Source organism: Magallana gigas, chromosome 8 (assembly GCF_963853765.1).
Source record: "Magallana gigas chromosome 8, xbMagGiga1.1, whole genome shotgun sequence".
NCBI classification, from domain to species: Eukaryota; Metazoa; Mollusca; class Bivalvia; order Ostreida; family Ostreidae; genus Magallana; species Magallana gigas.
Window position 1 is genome coordinate 41,253,134 of NC_088860.1, and position 25,127 is coordinate 41,278,260.

The 25,127-nt window shown below is 35.7% G+C and overlaps 1 protein-coding gene across 1 annotated transcript; it reads right to left on the bottom strand.

Annotated features, from left to right (window-relative positions):
* Positions 1-1,120: 1,120 nt before the first annotated feature.
* LOC105336871 (RRP12-like protein) lies at positions 1,121-25,127 on the bottom strand. Its single transcript, XM_066069996.1, has 33 exons — positions 24,878-25,127; positions 23,607-23,818; positions 19,452-19,535; positions 19,191-19,267; positions 18,071-18,176; positions 17,616-17,732; positions 17,240-17,381; positions 16,867-16,994; positions 15,816-15,914; positions 15,568-15,659; positions 15,280-15,391; positions 14,868-15,047; positions 14,593-14,628; positions 14,252-14,394; positions 12,271-12,392; positions 11,836-11,951; positions 10,384-10,495; positions 8,907-9,058; positions 8,648-8,715; positions 8,409-8,502; positions 7,617-7,775; positions 7,136-7,216; positions 5,700-5,805; positions 5,380-5,487; positions 5,066-5,223; positions 4,855-4,946; positions 4,441-4,596; positions 4,089-4,246; positions 3,686-3,793; positions 3,404-3,483; positions 3,241-3,307; positions 1,920-2,085; positions 1,121-1,457 (listed from the first exon to the last, which is right to left on the bottom strand). The coding sequence occupies exons 1-33, from the start codon at positions 25,026-25,028 to the stop codon at positions 1,367-1,369; spliced, it is 3,873 nt and encodes a 1,290-aa protein (XP_065926068.1). The 5' UTR covers positions 25,029-25,127; the 3' UTR covers positions 1,121-1,366.

The window sequence follows — 25,127 nt, forward strand, 5'->3', positions numbered from 1 at the left end:
TTATGTCTTAATTAATAAAAAAAAAAATTATTTTTTATAAGTATTCTATCAACTGACAATGCAAAGGTTTTTTTGTCAATGATAAATTCTTAGGAGCTAATGAGAACATCAAAGACAAGTGTGGCGGAATTCATTTGTCCCAAGGGAGCCATTATCTGAGCCATGGCTCAGATGGAGCATGTGTTTAGGGGAAATTGATAATCTGTAAAATGGGTGATGGTTTTGGGGCTATTTTAAAACTGTTTCATGTAAACCAAAAGGTCTATCATTATAAGGAAATAAATAATATAATTATTAATAAAGAAGTTAAACTATTTTTAGAGGTTGTTTAAATTTATTTGTCAAGTAATTTGATGAAGTGACCCTATTGGGCATTAATTTAAATGAAATTCAAAATTACTGATATGATTGTAGTGTTTTGGCAATTTTAAAATTGTTTGTAATATTAAATTTTCTTTTTTTTTTTTTACATATTTTTACATAGTATGGTAATTATGGTAATGTTTTGGGAGTTTATTAAATTTAACAAGCTCATCAAAGAAAATCATAGTCCTATGGGATCAATTTTCTGATATGGAGTTCAATTGTGCCATAGGAGAAAGTGAGGAAAATTTGAAACAACTAATTGCATCTGTCAAGACTCTTATTAGAAAGATATTGAAAGTTTTATCGACAGAAGAGCATTGCTTGGCTACCGGTATTTCTATTCACTGCAAAGGGAGGGGTTATTGTCATTTTGTTGGTTTTTCTTTAAATCAATTAAATTAAAAAAATATATCATCAAATACATACATTTGTAAATGTATTACTGTTATAGATATGTATTTACAGTGAAATTCTGACAATTTTGATTTTAATTTTTCTTTGTTAACTTTTTTTTTTTTTTTTACAATTCTAGAATTTTTTTTTGGTATGTGTTCCAAACCTTAATTATTATTCAATTCAATTATTTGTCCCATTTGAAATTAGCCTAGCGGGGGTATTAGTCCCATTAGGACAGTTCTAGTTTAATGTGTTTTCAAAAATCCGTCAGAAAAAATCTGCAAGGATATATAACTCACTACACAATTACATGTAAATATAATTTAACTGAATAAAAAACATAATTGTAAAATGCATATTGAAATATCATAACTTTAATACAATTCAATATTTTTTTCTTTCCATATAAGATAACCATTTTTTCAAATGGTATAATGAACAACTTTTTTCCTAACAACCTTGATTGTTCAGAATGTGAAGTCCGCACTAAAATTACTAATGCAATAAGACATGCTGAACAACATCTCGCTTAGATAGTCAATGAAAACGGAACCAACAGAAAACAATCCGGCAGTAACACAGCGTGTGAATGTCCAAATACGAATCACATCTTCTTCTTCTTAGCTCCCTTCTTGGCCCCCTTTTTTGCTCCTTTCACTAGATTTGTAAATCGACCAGTCATCTTTGCCTTTTTCCTAAGAAAATTAAAAAAATAAACTCTAATCTGAACAGCTGAAATAGGGAATTATTATTTATAATCAAATAAAAAGGCACACCATTGCCTAAAAAGTTATTGACCATATTCTGTAAATTCCTTATTTTAAGCAAGTACTTGATTCCGCAATTCTGCCATTTTGTATCAAATTGTGAGAATACAAAATCGTGAGCACCAATTTCATATTTCATAATTTCATATAGTTCAAAGCTGTCTGTAAAATAAAATGAATATTACTTCCTCACATTAAATATGGAATCTACTGTATTTAATGTAATTTTGCAACACTAATATAAGATGAGAGTTTGTCTTTATCAATTGCCAGTATCAAGGAAAAAAGACACACTTTTTGAGAACTTTTCTGTAAGATTTCTTGAGTATATTGCATAAAATAATTCTGAATCAGTAGTCATTCCATGCCTTGGAGCATCAAGTGTTTTACCTCTTGTTGAGAGCTTGGAAGTTGAGTGGGAGGTAGACATAGGGGTCCGGCTTGCCCGTCTTTTTGATGTCCCCTCCGGCTTTCTTGGCTCTGTACTCACTGGCAGGGTCATGAGGAGCCGACCGCTTGGCCTTCACAATTGGTCTGTGTATGCCTCCACCTCCAGCTAAATAAAATAAGATAGCTCTTAACTTGGAATAGATATTCACAAAATACTACTCAATGTTTATCATTAAAAATATCAGTGGACTACTTTTGATTACTGTAACTACGATGTTGTCAGATGCTTGTTTGTAATGAAAATGTTTTATAGGATGACTGCACTTAGCGCCAGGTTTTGGACCCTTTTCAGTTGCTTCTGTTGCATTTATTTTTTCACCTAATATCACTTTTGTTAAATTTTGTAAAGAGCCTAGTCAATTTCCAACATCATTTTAGACTATGATACAATAAGCTCATTCAATGATTTTCTCCTTAGAACTTTCGAAAAAAAGGAGAATTTCGCTTATCTGCCTTGATCAAACATAAGATTAATATTAATATGCATGAGAGGTGGAGATGACATTATCAGAATGGTACATGTACTTAAATTAGACTAGCATGAATGACGATGCCATGTATACAATTTATTTGATCACTCTTTCACCATAACCCTATCTATTCTATATGGCACAAGTACACATGTACTATTTACTATCATTTCAACAATTAGGCAACGCCTATGTTAGCACAGAAGACTTTAAATCAATACCTGACAACTTAACAATAACAAAAACATTGTCCTAGTTAGCACATAACATGCTACATTACATGTCACTTGATAGAATTTTGTATTCACAAAGTTATCTGAGGTGAGAAATCACGTGGTGAATTATAATATTCAACATGTATCAGCCCTTGGTTACAACAGGGAAAGCAAAATTAGAAGAAGGATTTTTTTTTTCATTTAAACCATGAGAGCATGTTTGTATATTAATCTCCCTTCGACATAACTTTGATAATGCAAATATACATCTACTGTGAAACGGAGAACAATAGACAAACATGTGCTGACTATGTATGAAGTCAGTATTAAAGTGGGCATCCTCATTATCGTATGGAGATTGAAGAAATCGTGATGACCCCAGCCTATGAAAACAAAATCGTACTTGGTAACAACATACTTTTATTTAACGCAGTTTAGATGTTGACCATTTCTGCTAATGAAAGAAAAATTCTTCTTTTAAAAGTTTATTTTCTCACAAATATCGCATGTCCTTAAGTTCAGTCATCCTTTATTTGATTTTGATAAATTAGTTGGGAGAGCCACACAAAACGTTACCTTTATATTTGGGAGCCGGCCCTTCTTCATCAGATCCCAAATCCTCCACCTTCCTCTTCTTGGTTTTCTGTCACAAAAATGACAAGTTAGAAGATTCATGTATGGCAGGAGAATATTTCCTGTGCATGAAACACTTTTGAAATAAATTGGTTTCATTATATACCTTAACATTCCCTGCACCTTGCTCAATGGCATTCAATAAGTCATCTAACTCCTCATCATCACCTGCCATTTTCTCAGGTTCTGAAATAACATTTAATGATAATAAAAACTGTATTTACCATTAATCAGAATATTACACAGATATCTGCATCTAATGTAGAAATACTTTTTGGCAAGAACCAGTAGAAGTCTATCATATATTAAATAGCATGGATCAAACTTTCCTATTCATGAACAACTCTTTAAGAAGGGGGTGAGAGCCTACATGACCCTGATTTTTTACCTTCCTCATTACTCGACTCAGTAATGATCAGGCGTCCATCAGGAGCTGTCTTAAACTCCGCCTCCTTCTTCTTTGTCTTTTGTTCTCTCTTTTCTCCTGGCTTTGTGGCTATCAATAAAATGTTGCAAACATCAATGACGGCCTTCAATTGTTTTTCAACATCACATGCAATTAAATACATGTCCACTTTATCAACATAGATAAAAAACATCATAATTTTATAACTACAATGATTTGATATTTATTTCATTCAAACAATTCTTAAAGTAAATCTTTATGAAAAAGTATGGTTTGTGTTTTGTTTGTCACAAAGGACTTGCCTCATTTTATTTATGCCAGTTTTTCAAACCCCGTAAAACAAAAGCCTCCACTCCCTTAAAATGGAGCATTTCCTGTGACTTACCGAGAACTTTCTTGGATGCACTGGGGTCCAGGAAGTCCATGATGTCCCCTCCTTCTTGTAGCCAGGCCAGTTTAGCCTGAGTTCTGTCCCTTGGTTTGCCTGCCCCCTTCGTCTCTCCTTCTTCCTCGGAGTCGGTGTCCCTCAGAAGCTCATCCATGCTGTTGGAATTCAAAGAGATTGAGAGAAATTTTGATGGAGTTAACATTGATGCACTGGACACACTTATAACAAGTTCACATTAATTTTAAACTATCCTTATTCTATACAGTTATAGCTTTTTTATGAGATTGATACGCTGAGGAAAAATAAAACATTAAATACATAAGATAACATGTATACATGTACAAAGTACCTCTCTGGCTGGGACTTGAAGTGCTCCTGATCACTCTCTTCTTCCGACTCCTCCTCTTTTTCCTTCTTCTTCTTCTTTGCTCTCTCCTGGGTCTTCTTTATGTTTACCAACACCTTGTGAATACTTGGTGGTGAGAGGCCAAAGATTGTCTCATACCTGGAACCAGTTATAAATTTAAGAATATACTTGTTACTGAACTACAAAATCCTGTATCCATGTACCTCTTTATAATTATCTACTGCATTAAAACAATTCTCCATTACAAAACATGCCATTCCATGCTTTTAAGCTTTTGCACATTATTCCAATGGAGCCTCATTGTAGTTGGTTTAACCTGCATAAATGTACATGTATGTAATAGTACGGTACACATTTTAAGTGTTTAAGGAAAGTGATAAAAAATCCAAATTTTACCCAAATTTCTTGATAAGTTTGGCATAAATTTCCTTGGCTTTAAACCTGAAGTGGTGTTTGCAATCCTCTTTCTGTGATACAAGACTAGACATCTAGAAAAGAGGAAAAATACAACAGTGATTCATTCAAATCACCCAGTGCATATCTGAACATTAACACATAAAATAACATTAAGATTAACTTGAGATTTAGTTCCAAGAGCCAAGCTTACAATTTGTTTTAAGTGTGGTGCCAGAACAGTGTCTGGGTAGGCGGAGAGAAGGACCTTCATGAAGCCCAGAGCTGCTTTGACCACTTCTCTCGTCTTGGAGGTCAGTAATATACACAAGTTCTCCACGATTGTCTCCAGTAACGAGGAACTGATGGAGGCTGTAGGCAGCAACATTTTAAAGTTAACAACGTCTTGGTGAAAAATGATAAAACTCATATGAACCAATATTAATATGTGAAAGATACAATTGCAGCAAGAACAAGATCAGTATGCAATTTATTTTAATTTAATTGTACACAACTTCAGCCACTGACCTTTGAACTCGTAGAGAATGCGAGTGAGAGCCAGCAAAGTGGAGCTGACCATCTGAGGGGAACCCCCAAGTCCTGCCATCACCATCTGGAAGTAGTCCTCCAGGGCACCTGTTCATGAGAAAGCACTTGTTATTGAGGAGTGGGGACACCTGTCACACCCAATAAAATGAAAACTAGTTACACACAGAAAGAAAAAAACCTGCTATACAAGTGGTTACTAGGTATTTGTTGATGGATTACTTGTCTCAAGTAAATCTACAACATGAAATTCATTTCTAAGCTCTAAATATATGCTTAAAGAAACCAACTGAACATAATACCGTGTTCATCTTTATTCCATCGTATCTTGGCACGGCCCATCTCCACCAACAGTAGGTACGAGGCAGAGCGAGCCTTCTCTCCTATCTCTTTGGTGCACAGAATTGCCTGTCAAAATATTAAGGGAAAATTAAGAAGATTTATACTAGATGGAACAATATATGTACTACCTGGCCCTAAAAAGTACACAGTTTGTAGAGAAAGACAACAATGTGCAGTTATTCTGCAAGATTGCCTATCCTAAAAAATTTCATTATAAAATGCATCCTTTTCTACAAATAATATGTTTTACGGTGCTACCGTTCTGGCGAGCGCAGCAAGAATTATACACATACCTTGCATCATTGTCAACTTATAGTTTTATTTAGGTATCAACGAACGTCAAAGAATTTTTGAGAGAGTATATTGCTCTACAATAAGTATGCCAAAGGTACTAATTTTAATAGTTATGATACATACAGCGCAACCCACTTCCCAGAGAGAGAGAGAGAGAGAGAGAGAGAGAGAGAGAGAGAGAGCCCGGTACCTGTTTGTAGGTGTGTAATTTCCCACTTTTAAATTTAATGGTCTGACTATATCCCATATCTACATAATTTTTTTAACTGTTTATTTTTTTATTTTATTCCTTTTTGATTCATTTCAAAATGTCCTATTGTTTATTTCCTCCCTACTCATTCATGCACAATTAGCTTAAAAATGGATCGATATGACAGTAAAGTATGGCTCTTGCTAATATATATACATAAAATCTCTATATTAAAAAAAATTAAAAACAAATCATACGTCAATGAGGCAGGTATCGCAGTCTGTACTGAAATAGCTAGTACACGCATTACAGATGTTTGATCCACCTCTAAATTTATCGCGGGAAATATAGCGCGAGATCCATGACTTTGTTCGTCTTTGTTTACGTTTCTCGACTCATTACGGAGGTATGGAAGCATGTAACAAATCTTTTGAGTCTCGCCAAAGCATATGCGGTACTCAAAACGTGTCTTCAAACTTTAAGTCACTGTAAATTACGAGTTAAAAGTCGGCCATTTTTGGCATAGCACCACGGGTGAAAACATTAGAGAGCATTATGGGACGTAGACAAAAAAATTTGTTTGATGAACTGTAGGTTTAGCTCGTTCTTTTTCCCGCGCACACTGGTTCTTAGAGCTCGCTTCGCTCGCCGGCGCTGCGCTCGCTATAAACAATTACATATAACCTTTTTCCTGAATTTTTCACATGTTTATTAAAAGAAAAAAATTATTTCTCTATCAATATAAAATCTTAATGTTATATCTATATACAGGTATAATGTATTCATTGACTATTACCATAATGTCAATACAGATATACATTAAACTTCATTTCACATCACCGCTTAGACCCCCTTACATTGGATAGGAAGATTTCTCTAGGAGACCATAACCTTAATGATATTGACATTTACCTCTGGTACAACAGCTAACAAGAAGTCCTTCTGCTCCTCTGGCAATAACTTGAATATATTGATTAAACAGCGCAGACGAGGCTGGAAAAGAAACAAAATACTCTTAATTTAACCTTGAAGTTCATTTTGTTTCTTTATGAGAAAACACTAGACAAAGCTTAAAATTAATACATGTACATCTAAAGAAAGTGAGCACGATCAGAGAAAGAATATTAGAGAGTTCTACACAATAAATATGTCCTCTCTGTATTTTGACGAATTCACCAACACTTTCAATGGACCAGTCATAATATTTACAGTATCAGTAGCATAATAAAGTTCAGATAAAAGCAAAAAACTTTTTTCAAAGCCAGCTGCAGGAGACAATTCAACTTTGAATTGAGTATTTAAACAGAATGTTGTAAGTCTTGAGACAAAGTCTTGAACCCTGTAAAGACTAAATCTAATCAGAATGTTAAAGCATTGAGTTGGTGGATCTTACCGCTTTTGACGATGGACTGGAACTAGAGAGGGACTGGAGCAGCACCCCCTGGATACCGGGGAGGTTCTGGGTAAGGAACCCTTGACAGGCGGGGGAGGGGCTACCACACAGGTCCTCTAACACTCGGTAACACTTCTTCTGTAATGTCTTGTCTGTGTCCTGTAGGAGAAACAGACCAGAAAAAATTACTATTAACTAAAGGTACATGTCCAATACCAACTTCGTTGTTGATATTGACGATATCGTATAGAAAATGACTATTTCCACATCAATATCAACATTAATAAAATGCAAGACCAACTACAATATCAATGATATCAGATACAAAATGATGATATCTACAGACACTGTTAAGTTGCAAAACCAAAATGATATCAACAATTCTATAGAAAAGTATGTGAAATGTCTCAACATGAAAATATGCAAAAAAGATCTTCATAATTATGGTTTTTAATGATGGTGAAATGATATCGATCCGTTAGCAATACAATGTATGAAATGGTTAATACAGATAAAAAAGATATGCATTTGAGTTTTATAATATTCAAATTAGTGATATCCATACAAAATTGTAGATATCATCGATACTGATTACTACATTGTGTCTTGGACATAACTCATAAATTCATGTACCTTTCAACACAAAAGCAGCACAAGTATATTGGATTTAATCAAAACTTTCACTATTTTAGCCTATGTAAATAACACAAAACCTTTAAATCATATAAAATATCTTAACTCTTATTTAGTAGAAATACTATATTTGGTAAAGGACTGAATAGTTAAACTCACTGATAGAAACTGTGTCACAAGTTGGAAAATTTCCTTCACCCGCATTTCCTTTACAAGAGGTAACATCACAAGAAGAAGATCCAGCAAAGCTTGCCTACAGAAAGCAAAATAAACAACATTAGGACAAATATAATAAATGGGAGTGGTATCTTTAACGTTAACTTTGATTTGGTAAAATTGGCACTATGTACATACAACTAAGAATTCATCTTAAAAACCAAAGAATAACTGCGTCCAACCTTTTAAATGATGAAATGCCTTCTTCATGGAACTTTCCTTTACATTTATCACAGTATGTGTTCACAAGCTGAAAGAGAGATCAACACAACTCTAATCATAAAGCAAGCTATCAAGACCCAGTTCTTTTTTTTAAATGATTGTTTAGTGTTTTACACAGATTGTAGTACATGTACATGTATTCCACCTGCTAAATCTCATGTCAATCCAAAATAAGAACCTGCATAAGAATGGAAGACATTGCTACTGTAAAATAAATACCGCAGTGTCCGCTATGTGTAGGTAGCACTTTGTGGTTTCTAGGACAGCCAATCGGGTCGTGTCCTTGGTGTTCTCTGGTTCTGTCGTAAAAAGGTTGAACAAGATCGGCAGGAAGTTTTTGGCAAACCTTGCCACCTCTTTCTTGCACTCCTCTGTAAAATAAATTTCATTCATGTCATTGAAATTCCAATAGATGTTTGAGCATTGTAAGAGCAATTCTCTGTCCCAGACTCACATGCACGCAGCACTGTTAAAGACTACCTTATGGTAGTGCGCACCAGAAAGTACGAGAAATGTTAACTATGACATCACACATCCAGAATATAGTTATATTTTAGAGCGTGTATTACTTTTTTTCCTAGAGTGTTAATGTACAAGTTTGATGTGTTTGACGTAACAAATCATTATGATTTTTTTGGATATAAATTAAGGAAACGATTACTAGTAATTTAATAAAAATGCTGCTGCTTAAATTCTTCTTAAATTCTATAGAATGAGTTGATAAATATGTAAAATATTAAGCCAAGGTCATAAAAATTCAACCTGAACTCATATCTTTTACATCTATTCTAGACTAATAAAAGATGAACTCTACATGAGGCAGCAGCACTTTTCAGAATCTATTTCATAAGTAATATTTAATCATCATTGAAATTTTCAATTCAAATAAGGGTATGCCCTTGTAATATTGAAATTTGTTCATGACCTCCAAACGAGAGAATTATCAACTCTTATCAAGTGACTGTCCATTCAGGGGACCACACTAAGTGTCATACAAGGTAGCATAAATTTACTATGCTATACGTTGATTTAATACCAAATATATGTCATGATCATATAACTTTCCATAAATATTTTGTAATAATAAAATGATGCATCGTTTTATTAACGTTTAAATCATTCTGTTGATATTTTTATAGTAATTAAGCCTTAAAAGTGCTGCGTATATCTAACAATTCCAGATATTGTAATGAAATCTCGTCTTTTCCATGACATGTTAATTTGTATTATACAGCAATTGTCTCTGAACATGGCAAAAAAACTACCCATGACATGTAACCAAACTCTTCCACAGAATAATTTTTTTCTCATAGCATCAATAGCATCTTGCAATTGCTCTTTACATTTTCATCAACTGTTGCGTTAGCATTTTTATTAAAGGTACAAGTCTATTCTTAATCTCAGGTAGAGTTATACAAGAGTGATCTCCCTCATAAGAGAGTCAATGCACCTTAAACTAGAAAGAGCTTTTAAAGCAGATGGCAACAATGATAAAACCCAAATATTTGTCTTCCTCTCAAACTCAGCAATAGAGCTTGCTTCGTGGTATGAACCAACTAGTTCTTCTCAAATCTGAGATTTCTCAAAAAAGGTTTTCTTTGGTATTTTACAGAAAAAACTAAGCTACCATTAGGTAATTTTTTCTCTCAGTTTCTCAGAAAATACATGTACTGAGCTTAAAAAACAGGCATCTCACCGTCCTCCTTGCTTTTGTTGATCAGTTTCCTCAGGCCAGACATGACCTCCACCCTCAGGTCTTCTCGCTCACTGATGGCCGACCCAAGGATCTTACAGATTCCTTTAAAGGACTGGAATATAAAAGGATTATGTATTACATGTGTAGGTGTCATAACAGTATTTCACTGAAGGTTCAAATCAAAACATGAGTGAGGCAAAATAATTCCCGAATTCCCCTTTTAATTTGGAGCGTTTCCGCACGTGACAGGAGCTGATTTTTTTTATGAGTTGAAAAATAATGAGTAAGAGGTCTAACTATCCCAATTTTGTAATAATTTAGGTCATTTAAATTTCTGATGCGTGTTGTTTCCGAAGGGGGGTGAAAAGGCCCGGACTTGATTTTCAAGCACATAATATGTAACTTCGAGGTAAACAAAGTCTCACGCCTTGATGGATGCACTTGACGTGTATTTTGCTAGAAAATTGTAAATGAAGTGTTGTTTAAAAAGATGTCAAGTGGATTTTTCCCAGAAGTTCGTTTTGAATTTTTAATCTGTATCTAAAGTTGTGGAATTTTGGTAAGAATATATAGTAAAATTTAATACTGTAGTGACACCTGCAAGGTCTTTGGGTTTGGTACAGTTTGTGGTTTGCATAACCATTAATTAATTATCTGTAGTCTGTTGGTTGGTTACAGTTTGAGGTTTGTATTACCAAAAGTTACAGTGTTAGGTTGTTATTTCCTGCATGAGGTTGCATGTGTGAGTTTGTATTACCTGTGTATGGTCGTGTTACCTGTGTGAAAATGTGTTACTTGTGAGAGGTTGTGTTACCTGTGTGAGGTTGTATTACCTGTGTGAGGTTGTATTACCTGAGTGGGTTTGTGTTACCTGTGTGAGGTTGTGTTATCTGTGTGAGGTTCTATTACCTATGTGAGATGTGTTACCTGTTTGAAGTTGTGTTACTTGTGTGAAGTTGTGATACCCAAGTGAGGTTGTTACCTATGTGAAGTTATATTACCTGAGATTGTGTTACCTGTCTGAGGTCTTGTTACCTATGTGAGGTTGTATTACCTGTGTGAAGTTGTGTTACCTTCATGAGGTTGTGTTACTTGTGTTAGGCTGTGTTATCTGTGTGAGGTTGTTACCTGTCTGAGGTTGTATTTCCTGAGGTTGTGTTACCTGTGTGAGGTTGTGTATACCTGTGAACTTGTGTTACCTGCATGAGGATGTGTTACTTGTGAGAGGTTGTGTTATCTGTGTGAGGTTGTTACCTGTGTGTGAGGTTGTTACCTGAGGTTGTGTTACCTGTGTTTGGATGTTACCTTTGTGAGGTTGTGTTACCTGTGTAAGGTTGTTACCTGTGTGAGGTTGTGTTACCTGTGTGAGTTTGTGTTACCTATGTGAGGTTGCGTTACCTTGTGAGGTTGTATATCCTGTGTGTGGTTGTTACCTGGGTGAGGTTGTATTACCTGTGTGAGGTCTGTGGGTTGGTTACAGAAGCCTGGTAGTAAGGACCAGATCTGCCCCTGTAGAGCGTCATAAGACTTGCACACCACTTGGTTACCAGTGGACTCCGCTTCCAAAGCTGTCAAAGCAAACATACACCAAGAACTGATAATACATCACTTCTAAAATTATTTTAGAATTATTCAAATAAAAAAATAACCAAGCAACCAATCACAAACAGTTACAACAAAAGCTTTCAACAATCATAGCCCAGATTTCCAAACACAAATGAACGAGAGAATATAAGCAATTCTTACTGTTAAAGCTAATCAAAATTGATTATGTGTAGAAACCACAACATTTATCTATATAATTGTGTATATTATGCAATTGTAGTATTCTTTAACCAACAAGATATGAATATGCTTAATAACTTTCAATGCACAGAAGAACCTTACATCTTTTTTTGAGTTTAGCAGCCAGGGGGAGAAAGTAGGTCGTAAAGAACCCTAACTCTGTGTTTCCAACATTGTCTCTGATTACTGGAATCAACCAGCTACGAGGAAAGGTGTAGTCATCACTGAAACAAACAACAAACAAAATCTTATAGACAACCAAGTTATTCTTCATTGGTAATTTCTTGAATGCCCAGCACAAATAAGATGTATCTTTGTGGACTATTATATCTGGGGTTTTTATGCTACATTATTATTTAGCTTTAACAGAAATTACTAAAATGTTCCCTTATTCATCAGAAGAGGCAAAAAAACCCTAATATACAAGAGAATTCAATTGTTTCTTTATAAAACCCAGTGGATATTTAACACCAGCTCACAGCCAAATACATGAAGAAAATAATGACATATTTTTTGGCAACAAATTAGGCCTAACAAAAAAAATTGTGTGTTTAGGGTAACATTGATGAAAAAATTAGGTTAGGTAGGTAGGGATTTTTTTTAATTTTATCATATTTTTTTTTGTATGAATCCTAAGAATGTTTGTTTGTTTCATATTTAAAAACGTATTTTTTATTGGAAATAAGATAAAATCACAATCGGATAAAATCAGACATCTATTACACTGTAATAGACTGTAATACAGTGTTTTCCCCTGAAAATTTTTGAAGCATGGGGGGGGGGAGTTTGTCAGAGTAAGTGCGAGGTGCGGCATTAAAGCGCCTAAGCCGGCGAAATCACTGTGTGTAATAGTATAACCATTTGATGAAACGTACTACATGATATGTACTATAACTGATGCATTTTCATGAAATCTACATCAACAAGTATCATTTCAATTCATAATTATATTTTAATATCTGTGTATATTTAATATACAATTTTTCTGTTTTTTTTCTGGCAAAACTAATAACATTTTTTTTCAAAATCAGTTTTTTAAAAGGTTGGTCCTCACAAGTTTTCACAAAACACAAGACATATAGATTCACATGGCAGTTCAACATCAGCTTCTGTCCCACTCCTTCTTCTACATATTATATAGAAGAGATTTTTTTAGGGGGTGTTGAACAAGAAATAGGCAGAACAAGTCCATACAATTACAGCAAACTTGATTCAACTTATTCTGGGCAGTTAATATTTCTTGTTTAAATTGGGGGTCCATATGAAAGTCTCTGTGATATCTTGACACCAGTCCCCTTCCCCGTTTATGTGTATGTACACAGTCAATCATTTTCATAGGCATACAATATACGATGTTTCTAGTCATGTGACATCGCTTCCGTGCATTTCTGCAAATAACTGTAGTTTTTTCTTTCTTTATTATGTACATTTTTTCAAGTTTCCAATATCCTTGCGGCAAATAAAGAGTTCAAGCACATCGAATCCAAGCCAACTCCATTGAGTGAACATTGTGCTATTTTTAGATTTTGGAAAATCCACAACATTCGATAATGGCGGAGATGTCAAAAAAAGCACATTATATTAAAACAAGAAGTAATCACGTCTCTATTTATGCATTAATCACCAATTAATAAACTCAGTTTTAATATATCTTAATCATAAGCTAAGTCCTTAAACCGTAAACCACGTGTGCCCCCTTGCCGAGATCGATGTCGAAATTAACTGCGCTCACTGCGGGTGCAAGCGTTTCTCCTGAAGTTTGAGCGGAGAAACGACAACTTTATATCTACTAATTACAGTTAAGATGTGTAATAATTGGAAAAAGAATTTTGCTTTGAAATAAACATGCATAGCGGGAAGCATGGCGGCATTGTGTGATGCATGGCGGGGGATCTTCAATGCATGGCGGTACCGCCATGCAAAATCGGCCTGGGGAAATTTTTAAAACACTGTCTAAAAATGGTAGGATCGGGCCATTTTTGTAGGTTAGGTCGGGTTACCCGAAACACACAATTTTTTTGGATAGGCCTTAAGGTATAGAAATATTTCCGCCCTCAGTCCCTGTTTTATGTCGGCTACTCACTCGTCTCCTGTGATGTTGAGAGGCACAGCTTCCAGGACGTGCCGTGGTCCCAGATATTTGACAGCTGCTCCGATAGCATGGTCAAGCTCTGCTTTGTAAGGAAATCGGGGACTGTCCCGCAGGTTGGCTATTGACAGGACACTCTGAACAGGGAATACAGGTCAAATCAGTCATATTATAAAAGGCATCAAGCGGCTTGGTACTATTGTAAATCTGCTTCATTTTACATTGAGGTTTTTTTTTCTTTCATGATGATAGCCTTTTTACTTTACTTAAATCTTTTTAACAAGTCTTCTTCTTTTTTTTTCTTTTTTTTTTTTTTTTTTTTTACAAAAGTTTACCTTTTTGAAAAGCAAAGGACACTCTTTTCCAGCAACCTGCAGATAAAAAAACAAATCGATATATCACCATGATCAAAGTCAATTTGAAGTCTCAAACTTCTTCCAAAATATTATAGTTTTTTCAATCTTTAATTGATACCATAATAACTGGAATCCTTGATTATCTCATAGTCTTGTCAAGATCCCATGAAGTTTGATATATCCAGGTTTGACTGTACGTGTACATGATAAATTTCACTCCCTATTACAACAACAACGAGATAAAAGCAACCTACCTCAAATAAAACCGCAAACACCTGTAAGACTAGTCCCCATGCTGCATGAAACTGGTACCCCAGTCCTGTGTCCAAGGCTTTGATAATTTTATGTAGAGGCGTGTTAGCACCAGATGGCGCTGAGGTCACTAATACACTGATACCGTCCATAGCAGGGGCCAGGCATGCCTTCAACAACTCCTGCAAGTAAACAACAACTTTAACAAGTAAACAACAACTCCTACAAGTAAACAACGACTTCAACAAGTAAACAACAACTTCAGCAGCTCATAAAAGCAAACAACAAACTAAGGCTTACAGGTTATTCCATCTTGCTTGCAATAAACAATCACATCAACAAGTAAACAACAACTTCAGCAAACCTTACAACAAATCTCTCAAGAAAAATAAGTTAGGTGTTAAAATCACAAACCTTCATGGTTTTTGTAGCACTGCAAGCCACCTCCATTCTCTCTGACAACAGACAGGTCATACAGATAGAGAAAACTCGCGGCAGATGGCTCAGACACAACTTCTCATCCAGTCTGAAATAAAGGTCAAAGTTCAATGTATCAGTATTACACTGTATTATGTTTGTAGCAGAGACCAAAGTACACAATACTTGCACATGAACTGCCTAAATTATTCTAAAACACTGTACATTGAGTTGATGTAACATTTGAACATGGTGTCCTTTTTCTTTTAAAAAGATTCAGTATACCTTGCAAGGTTTTTGTGAGCAGCCTCCATCACAGCTAGCCATGCCTTCATGGGCTGAACATCATTATCTGATGGTTGATAATCATACAGAGCCTAAAAATAGACCCAAAGAGTGATTGACAGCTAGCCATATAGTACTACAGATAACTGACGGGTAGACATTTCCATACAAGATTGGGAAGTGATTGAAGAAAATTTATCAAACTTTAATAAGTCGAAGGCAGTATAAAGCTTTGCTGTTTCACTGACTGTAATGATCTGTGCATTCAGTTCTGCATTCAGAGTGGTTGGCTTGGGAGTCCCACTGAACAGTCCAAACAGAGCCTTCATTCCACAAGACGTCACCATCTGAAAGACACATAGCAGGTTAAAAATTGTTGCATGCACAGTTCCCTATATCCTTAAAGGATTTAGTTTAAAACACAAAAATGACATCATGTTCTGGTACATATTCCTCACATACATGTACGTACATCTTGTTTGCATGTAGTAAATGCATTCAATAGCCCCCCCCCCCCCCCCCTATATTCAACCTAAGAAAAAGCTTCAGAAGTACAGTACATTTTAGATACCTGTTTATAAACATATTTTGTTCTCAAGTTTACCACAGAAACTAACAACAAAAATATGGCAGGTCAAAAAGTAGAAAATTTAAAAGTTTGCATTCAGACACTGTGTAAAAGAATGAAATAAATAATGAAGGGCAAGACAAGGATTCGAACCTGGGCCCCCAAACCTCTAGTCAGGTGCTCTATTAAACTAACTGGCATCATGTTTGAATCCCATTGCCAAATACATGTAGCTCGGTCAATAGAACACCTGGCTAGAGATTCAGGGTGCTCTGGTTTTATTCCTGATCTGGTCCGTCATTATTCTATCCTATCCAGTTACAACAGGTTAAAAATTGATGAGATAATATCTAACCTGCAAAACTAATTCTACAAAATTCAATATTAACATGGTACTGTAGATTTCTAATTAAACGGAGGGAACTAATGCATGAATCCAAGTAAAATCACGAGAAGCACATCTCATGAATTTTAAAATCTCGCTTTTATTTTTTGAACGTACTAGGTAAACTACATGAAACTATAATTAAAAGTCAGCATTCATGATTCTATGTTCTAGCGATTTGTTGGTATAATGTTGAATCGCAGAATTAAGTAGTGCAAAAATATGGAACCTACAGTATTTTAAACATGAACTCAAAAAATATTTCTTGAGAGTAAACTACTGGTAAACCATACCTTAATATGAAAGTGTTATTTACTTCCTGAACAGGGTGATAAAAGGTACTCACCACATTGCTGAGGGTCATGACCCTGAGGATGGTCTCACACACGGCCTTGACACTGTTGAGGGAAAATGTACCCATGATGTCCTTCAGCAAGGTCAGTATGTGAAGTGTGTCCGAGGACTCACCAGAACCTGTAAGAGAAAGACTGCAGTGTATGGGGGGACATGGAATCACATCGCTTATAGATACACACCACCTTCGATTAAAGCATAGTAAGCGAAAATGCGTGAGAATGCTACAAAAATTTAAGATTTGTGAGAGGAATTTTAAAATCCTCTTAATATCTCTTAGTTATCATTTACAAAAATCAAGAAAATTAAACTGTGCATGTATGATTTCATTATAAAACCAATGTACAAAATATCTTTCAGCCTACCTCCGCATTGCTCTATAACCTGGATACAGAACTTGGCGGTCATTGAGCCCGCTGGGTGGTAGGGCGGGGCCGTCTCTCCCTGGGTCATAAAGGAGCTCCCTCTCAGAATAATGTTCACTCCTTGATGGGCAGCCTTCCTGACCTGAAAATAACAGTGAAACAAATCAAAACAGTCAACATAATTCAGCATCCATTGTTCACAACTGGGAAAAAAAACTCATCTTGAAGGTTCTTAGTTTTCCTCTAAAGGCCTTGATACATCCCCCAGAATGATAAATATGTTGATTGTAATTGTCTCAATACACTGAATAATACAATACCTTGGATGTTTTGTAGAATCTATTTATATACCTTGATTTATCAAATGATGCTGTACCTTTGGTTTTTTGTGGACTGTAAATGCCAGAAGGCCCTGATACACTCGCTGGGTGGAGGAGTTGCTCCAGGTTGCTTGCTCCTGGACTCTCAGCAACAAAGCCAGGCACAGCAACAACTGTCAAAGAAAAAAACACAGGAATCCATTTTTTAAAGCCTATTTCTTTTTAACCAGTATAGAAAAAGTGAAAAAACAAGCACAATCCAAAACCTAAATGTAAACTCTAGTAATAACAATCAAAAATCCTGTAAACTATCTAATTTTTTAACCTTTTGCACAATTTTGTCAAAAAAAATTACCAAAATGTTTTAGGATTTTTAAAATACAAATCTCATCGATATCCTTAATCATGTCTTTCTAAAATCAGAACAGATCTCCCACTTGTTTTCTCAAAATCAGACTTGATGAGCTTTGTGAGCTCTGCTTTGTTAACTGATGTTTGGGACTGTCCTCACCGATTTAAGCAGCGCTGTGGATTGACCCTCACTGTGCTTCACAAGGACATCCAGGAACTGTTTGGCGATCTCTGAGAACCGACTCTTCAGTACCGGGGCGGGAACTCTGGAAAATTAAAGATACTGAATCACAGAAAAACAGATATAAATCTTGTAAAATGTTTTAATTTTTCTAGATCTATACTGGTACTGTACCATTTATCGGCTAAGACCAGTTATCGGCTAAACTGAGGGTTCGGGTTTATAGCACGTGAATATCCGAGATTTTTTAATTCAGTTGTCTGTTTCGAATAAAGAAAAGTATGTTTGCTTGAAAACTTTCCTCAATGTTTTAAACATGAGCTTTAACGATCCTATTGTTTTCCGCTGAGTTACATCTTTGCACTTTCAGCTGTGGGGGAAGTGACATTATTAAGTTAAAAATAGAATATGACCTATATAAGAAATAAGGAAACACGAAAAGAAAACGTTAAATTATAGCCGATAACTGGTACAGTGCTAGTATAGGTTTAAAATTCATCCCCAATATTTTTCTTTCATAAGACTGTACCGGTAATTATAATATATTAAATGATCACTACATCACAAATGGTGCAGAAATTGAAAATTTTAGTTTCTATCAACCACTCTCTCTACAAGTTGAAATGATTTTTGCAGTGTAAATCTTTTCAGTGAGTAAAATCTGTGAGGCATTGGTATGTAAAACATGGCTGCCTTAAAAGATCACATTTTTTAGAGAATCAAAACTCTAGGATTCGATGACAACCATTAAGGGACAACAATTTGATGAAAACTGAGACCAAATAAAAGATGGTCCAAATGGTGAAAAACTTAAATGATATATCCTTGATATCAAGGTCTTAAAAACAACCAAAAAACTAGGGACAGGACTTCTGATACACATTGACAAAGATATCAACATCTGAGATGTAAAGGCTTTACAGTGTAAATATTTCCACTGTGTACTAAGCAGACAGCTAGTAGACTGTCTGCCTATGTATTGATACCCCATCCTACAAACTGAATTAAAGTTTGTGAAATCACACATGCTTAATACTAAATCTATCAAATGTTATAGACTGGCTCTATACCTGCATGAAGCAAAGAGATAAAGACTGACCTTTTTAGTACTAAGCTAAGCAGATACGTAACAGCTGCTAGAGACTCTTCACTGTCTGTGGTCTCTAGTGCCGTCATCTGTAGAAAAGAGCACAACAATAAATAAAGCAAAAACAAGTGACAAAACAACATTTTAAATTTGAAAAAAACCCAACAATAATAAATTACAGAATATTGGTTTGAAGACAGAGAAAGATTGGGAGAGAAGGGTAGGGGGATAACCAGTATTGCAAATTTATGTAAAAATGTGAAAAGTACTCACTAAAGCTGCAAAATATTCGGTCTCCGATTCGGAGCCTCCTTGGGTTTTTATAACCTCTGTAACAGCAGCCAGGACAGCTAGAACCTGTTAATAAACACATACATATAACACATGTATAGAAAACTGTTTGGGTAAATACGTACACCTTAAATAGACAAATTAATTTACCAGTAATCAAATTTAGGTCACTATCAACATATCAACCAAAATCATACTAATTTCTTCGTAAATGTCTTTAAAATACATGTAATAGGAAAAGTCCAGTAAATCAATGATAAAAATGACTAAGTTTATACAACTGACTGGTCAGTGTCATTTACACACATTTTATATTTTTGTGGCATATCCAAAGGAGCCACGATTGCAGACTGATTAAAAAAAAATCTTTAATACCGGTGTCATATAATATTTTGATACCGCGAAATATTGAACCCGGGTTCAATATATTATGCGATATTATGAACCCGGGTTCAAAATATAGCTGCGATATATTGAACCCCCCCATAAAATATTGAACCCCGGGTTCAAAATATTATGGCCGCGATATTTTGAAACCCTCTCGAATTTTCATTGCTCTTGGAGAAGGGGTTCAAAATATTATGGCCGCGATATATTGAACCCCCTACCTATTTCCAATTCCCATTGAAGAGGGGGTTCAAAATATTATGGCTGCGATATATTGAACCCCCCTCCTTTTTTTTTGCTATTGGAGAGGGGGTTCAAAATATTATGGCTGCGATATATTGAACCCCCTACCTATTTCCAATTCCCATTGGAGAGGGGGTTCAAAATATTATGGCTGCGATATTTTGAACCCCCTACTGTTTCCAATTTCCTTTGGTGAGGGGGTTCAAAATATTATGGCTGCGATATTTTGAACCCCCTACCTATTTCCAATTCCCATTGGAGAGGGGGTTCAAAATATTATGGCCGCGATATTTTGAATCCCCCTCTATTTTTTTTTGCTAATTGGAGAGGGGGTTCAAAATATTATTGTTTGCAATTTCCATTGGAGAGGGGGTTCAAAATATTCTGGCTGTGATATATTGAACCCCCTACCTATTTCCAATTCCCATCGGAAAGGGAGTTCAAAATATTATGGCTGCGATATATTGAACCCCCTACTATTTCCAATTTCCTTTGGAGAGGGGGTTCAAAATATTATGGCTGCGATATATTGAACCCCCTACCTTTTTCCAATTCCCATTGGAGAGGGGGTTCAAAATATTATGGCCGCGATATTTTGAACCCCCTACTGTTTCCAATTTCCTTTGGAGGGGGGTTCAAAATATTATGGCTGCGATATGTTGAACCCCCTACCTATTTCCAATTCCCATTGGAGAGGGGGTTCAAAATATTCTGGCTGCGATATTTTAAACCCCCTACCTATTTCCAATTCCCATTGGAAAGGGGGTTCAAAATATTATGGCCGCGATATTTTGAATCCCCTCTATTTTTTTTTGCTATTGGATAGGTGGTTCAAAATATTATTGTTTCCAATTCCCATTGGAGAGGGGGTTCAAAATATTATGGCTGCGATATATTGAACCCCCTACCTATTTCCAATTCCCATTGGAAAGGGGGTTCAAAATATTATGGCCGCGATATTTTGAATCCCCTCTATTTTTTTTTGCTATTGGATAGGTGGTTCAAAATATTATTGTTTCCAATTCCCATTGGAGAGGGGGTTCAAAATATTATGGCTGCGATATATTGAACCCCCTACCTTTTTCCAATTCCCATTGGAGAGGGGGTTCAAAATATTATGGCCGCGATATTTTGAATCCCCTCTATTTTTTTTTGCTATTGGATAGGTGGTTCAAAATATTATTGTTTCCAATTCCCATTGGAGAGGGGGTTCAAAATATTATGGCTGCGATATATTGAACCCCCTACCTATTTCCAATTCCCATTGGAGAGGGGGTTCAAAATATTATGGCTGCGATATATTGAACCCCCCTCCTTTTTTTTTGGCTATTGGAGAGGGGGTTCAAAATATTATGGCTGCGATATATTGAACCCCCTACCTATTTCCAATTCCCATTGGAGAGGGGGTTCAAAATATTATGGCCGCAATATTTTGAATCCCCCTCTATTTTTTTTTGCTATTGGAGAGGGGGTTCAAAATATTATTGTTTGCAATTCCCATTGGAGAGGGGGTTCAAAATATTATGGCTGCGATATATTGAACCCCCTACCTATTTCCAATTCCCATTGGAGAGGGGGTTCAAAATATTCTGGCTGCGATATATTGAACCCCCTACTATTTCCAATTTCCTTTGGAGAGGGGGTTCAAAATATTATGGCTGCGATATATTGAACCCCCTACCTATTTCCAATTTCCTTTGGAGAGGGGGTTCAAAATATTATGGCTGCGATATATTGAACCCCCTTCTATTTCCAATTTCCTTTGGAGAGGGGGTTCAAAATATTATGGCTGCGATATTTTGAATCCCCCTCTATTTTTTTTTTGCTATTGGAGAGGGGGTTCAAAATATTATGGCTGCGATATATTGAACCCCCTACCTATTTCCAATTTCCTTTGGAGAGGGGGTTCAAAATATTATGGCTGCGATATATTGAACCCCCTTCTATTTCCAATTTCCTTTGGAGAGGGGGTTCAAAATATTATGGCTGCGATATTTTGAATCCCCCTCTATTTTTTTTTTGCTATTGGAGAGGGGGTTCAAAATATTATGGCTGCGATATTTTGAACCCCATACCTATTTCCAATTCCCATTGGAGAGGGGGTTCATAATATTATGGCTGCGATATATTGAAAACCCTTCTTATCACTGGCTATTGGAGATCTAGGGGTTTCAAAATTTAATGGCTGTGAAATTTAATTATAAATAATAATGCCCCCCCCCCCTTCTTTTATTGCTTTTGCCACTTCCCCCCCCCCCCCCCCCAATCTTTACTTCATGCATATACAGAATTCAATTTTTTTTGGGGGGGGGGTATAATTGTGCTTTTATTGTCAGTCTGTAATAAAACATATTATGAATGAAAATCATATTGTTTTTGGTGATTCTTTTTGTTACCAAGAAAATAGGGTATCCTTGGAGGTTACTCTAAATGGTAGTCCTCAGGTGGGAGAAAAGGGGGCTAACACCTGTGTACTGCGTATACACACCGGTGGTAGCTAGGTAAACATTAATTGGCTCCCTTCATAGCTGACATCAGCCTGTATGGTAGGGGGTTCAAAATATCGCGGCCATAATATTTTGAACCCCCTCTCCAATAGCAATGAAAAATAGAGGGGGGTTCAAAATATCGCGGCCATAATATTTTGAACCCCCTATCCAATGGGAATTGGAAAAAGGTAGGGGGTTCAATATATCGCAGCCATAATATTTTGAACCCCCTCTCCAATACCCATGAAAAATAGAGGGGGGTTCAAAATATCGCGGCCATAAAATATTGAACCTGGGTTCAATATTTTATGGGGGGGTTCAATATATCGCAGCGATATTTTGAACCCGGGTTCAATATATCGCGGGGTTCAAAATATTATATGACACCGGATCAAAATAAATCTTAAATACTCATTTTTATGACAACAAGAATGCTTGTGGTATTCATGTGGATGTTTTCATAGTGATACAACATCCTTACTCTATTGCCCTTTCTACAGAATCTCTCTTTAATCATTTTGTTACAAAACTGATTAATTTCAGCCCTTAAAAGCAGATACTATCATATTGTAATTTGTGTAAAATCAAACCCATTATAAATATTTCTGTACATTTTCCTTTGATTTTTTGTGTGTGTTTTATTTACATAAATTGGTGGAAGAGAAAATTGATAACACATAATTTAGATGAATACAATTGTTCAATAAGTTACATGTAAGTACTTTTATCTTTAACTCTGTAGTGTTTTTTTGGCAAAACATTACAAATAATTTATACATGTATCACATAAAATAAGGGTTCATCCATAAAGCTTTACTGCAGTTGTTGCCATCTGTCAGGAAATGCCCCCCCCCCCCCCCCTTAACAAGGGAACCAGGGAGATAGAGGTCTATGCACTGTTTTCTTCGTTCGACTCTGCCTTAAACAAGTTGTACATAGAAATAGTCCACAGACACCCCAACTCTTATAAAACACATCCAACAGAGTGAAAGGACAACATTTTATTTAACTTCATTACCTCTTTGTGGAAGGCTGAGTTTGATGCCCAGTACCTATGTACCCGACCAAAGGTTGTGTTCGTACACTCTGTCCAGTTCGTTGCCCAGGTATTAAATGTTTTTCCAGCTGCACTGACAACATCAGACTCTGCCTTGAAACTGACATCTCCGTCTTTATCTATCTGTTGCTCGTCATGTTTAGCCAAGGCATCAATAGTCAAACTACTTTCTCCTGTGCAAGATTTGATGAATGTATTAGGTAAATAAACACAGAAAACTGCTCCATCTGTTATCTTTGGATGCAGTAAAATCATATTCAAAATTTAAGAAGTAATTATGCTTATCTTTTAACTATTTTACCCTTAATATCTCGAATACTTAACAGTCCCATCTTATATAGTTTGACTGTATTTATTCATTGAGTTGAGGCAAAATCTACATATGTATACTTCATGAGGATCAATCTTACAATCAATAGTCATATAGGAAAACTTACTTGGTGATAAGTTGATGCATTTGATATACATTCAAGCTAGTTTATGTTATATCAAAAATTACCAAATTAATTTTTTATGTTTTTTTTACACTTCAGATTTATTAGCTGCAGGACTGTAGCTCCCGGTCTGAAAAAATTCGGATGGACGACCTGGGAGCTACAGTGCCTCCCATAGTAAAAAACTGCAATTTACGGCGCACAAAAAAATGCGCTAGTTTTGGACTGATTAATCTCATTTACGAACACATTCTGTACAAATATTTGATCCCAAAAAATTCCTCGAACATTTTACTACAGATATCGTCACTTCACTTACTTCTGATAGTCTTTTAAACACCATCACCAGCCCTGTGAATTGAAGTGGTGCAAGTTTGTTTACATTTAAAAATGGCGACTCTCGATCTCGACGTAAATTAACATACTTCATTTTCCGAGGTCGGTTATCATGTTAAGAGAAAATCTGAGACAAGTTAAGTGACGATGTCAGTAGTAAATTTGCTGAAGAATTTAATGGTACTAACTTTTTTTACAGAATTTGTGTGAAAATAAGGTTAATAAGTCCAAAACTAGCGCAATTTTTTGTGCGCCGTAAATTGCAGTTTTTTACTATGGGAGGCACTGTAGCTCCCAGGTCGTCCATCCGAATTTTTTCAGACCGGGAGCTACAGTCCTGCAGCTACAGATTTATATATCATTTGGGATACTTTATCCCAATTATGCTATTGTATTCCATATGGTAGAAAGGACTTAACCTGATGCATTTTAAATAGTACTAAATAGAAAGTACAAGTATACCTTTTGATGTTTGGAAGAATCTGTTCTTTGCTGCCTCTCGATATGTTTTGATGTCCGGATTACTGCTGCTACTCTGGCCTTTTTTCCATCGTTTCCCTTTCCCCTTCTTTTGTTTACTTACTAATTTTTGCTGAATTTTTCTCGACCCCATTTCAATATGCCTAGTAAGTCTTGTTTATCAAAAGCAAAACATTGTCAACATTCTCACACGTGTTTCTCCATTTTACCGGAAATTCATTGACACTTGAAC

Coding starts and splice junctions, on each gene's coding strand:
- LOC105336871 (XM_066069996.1), bottom strand. CDS start 25,028: ATGGGGTCGAGAAAAATTCAGCAAAAATTAGTAAGTAAACAAAAGAAG. Junction 17,733..18,070: donor CCACAGCGCTGCTTAAATCG/GTGAGGACAGTC, acceptor TTTCTTTGACAG/TTGTTGCTGTGCCTGGCTTT. Junction 10,496..11,835: donor AACCCACAGACCTCACACAG/GTAATACAACCT, acceptor TTTATATTCCAG/TCCTTTAAAGGAATCTGTAA.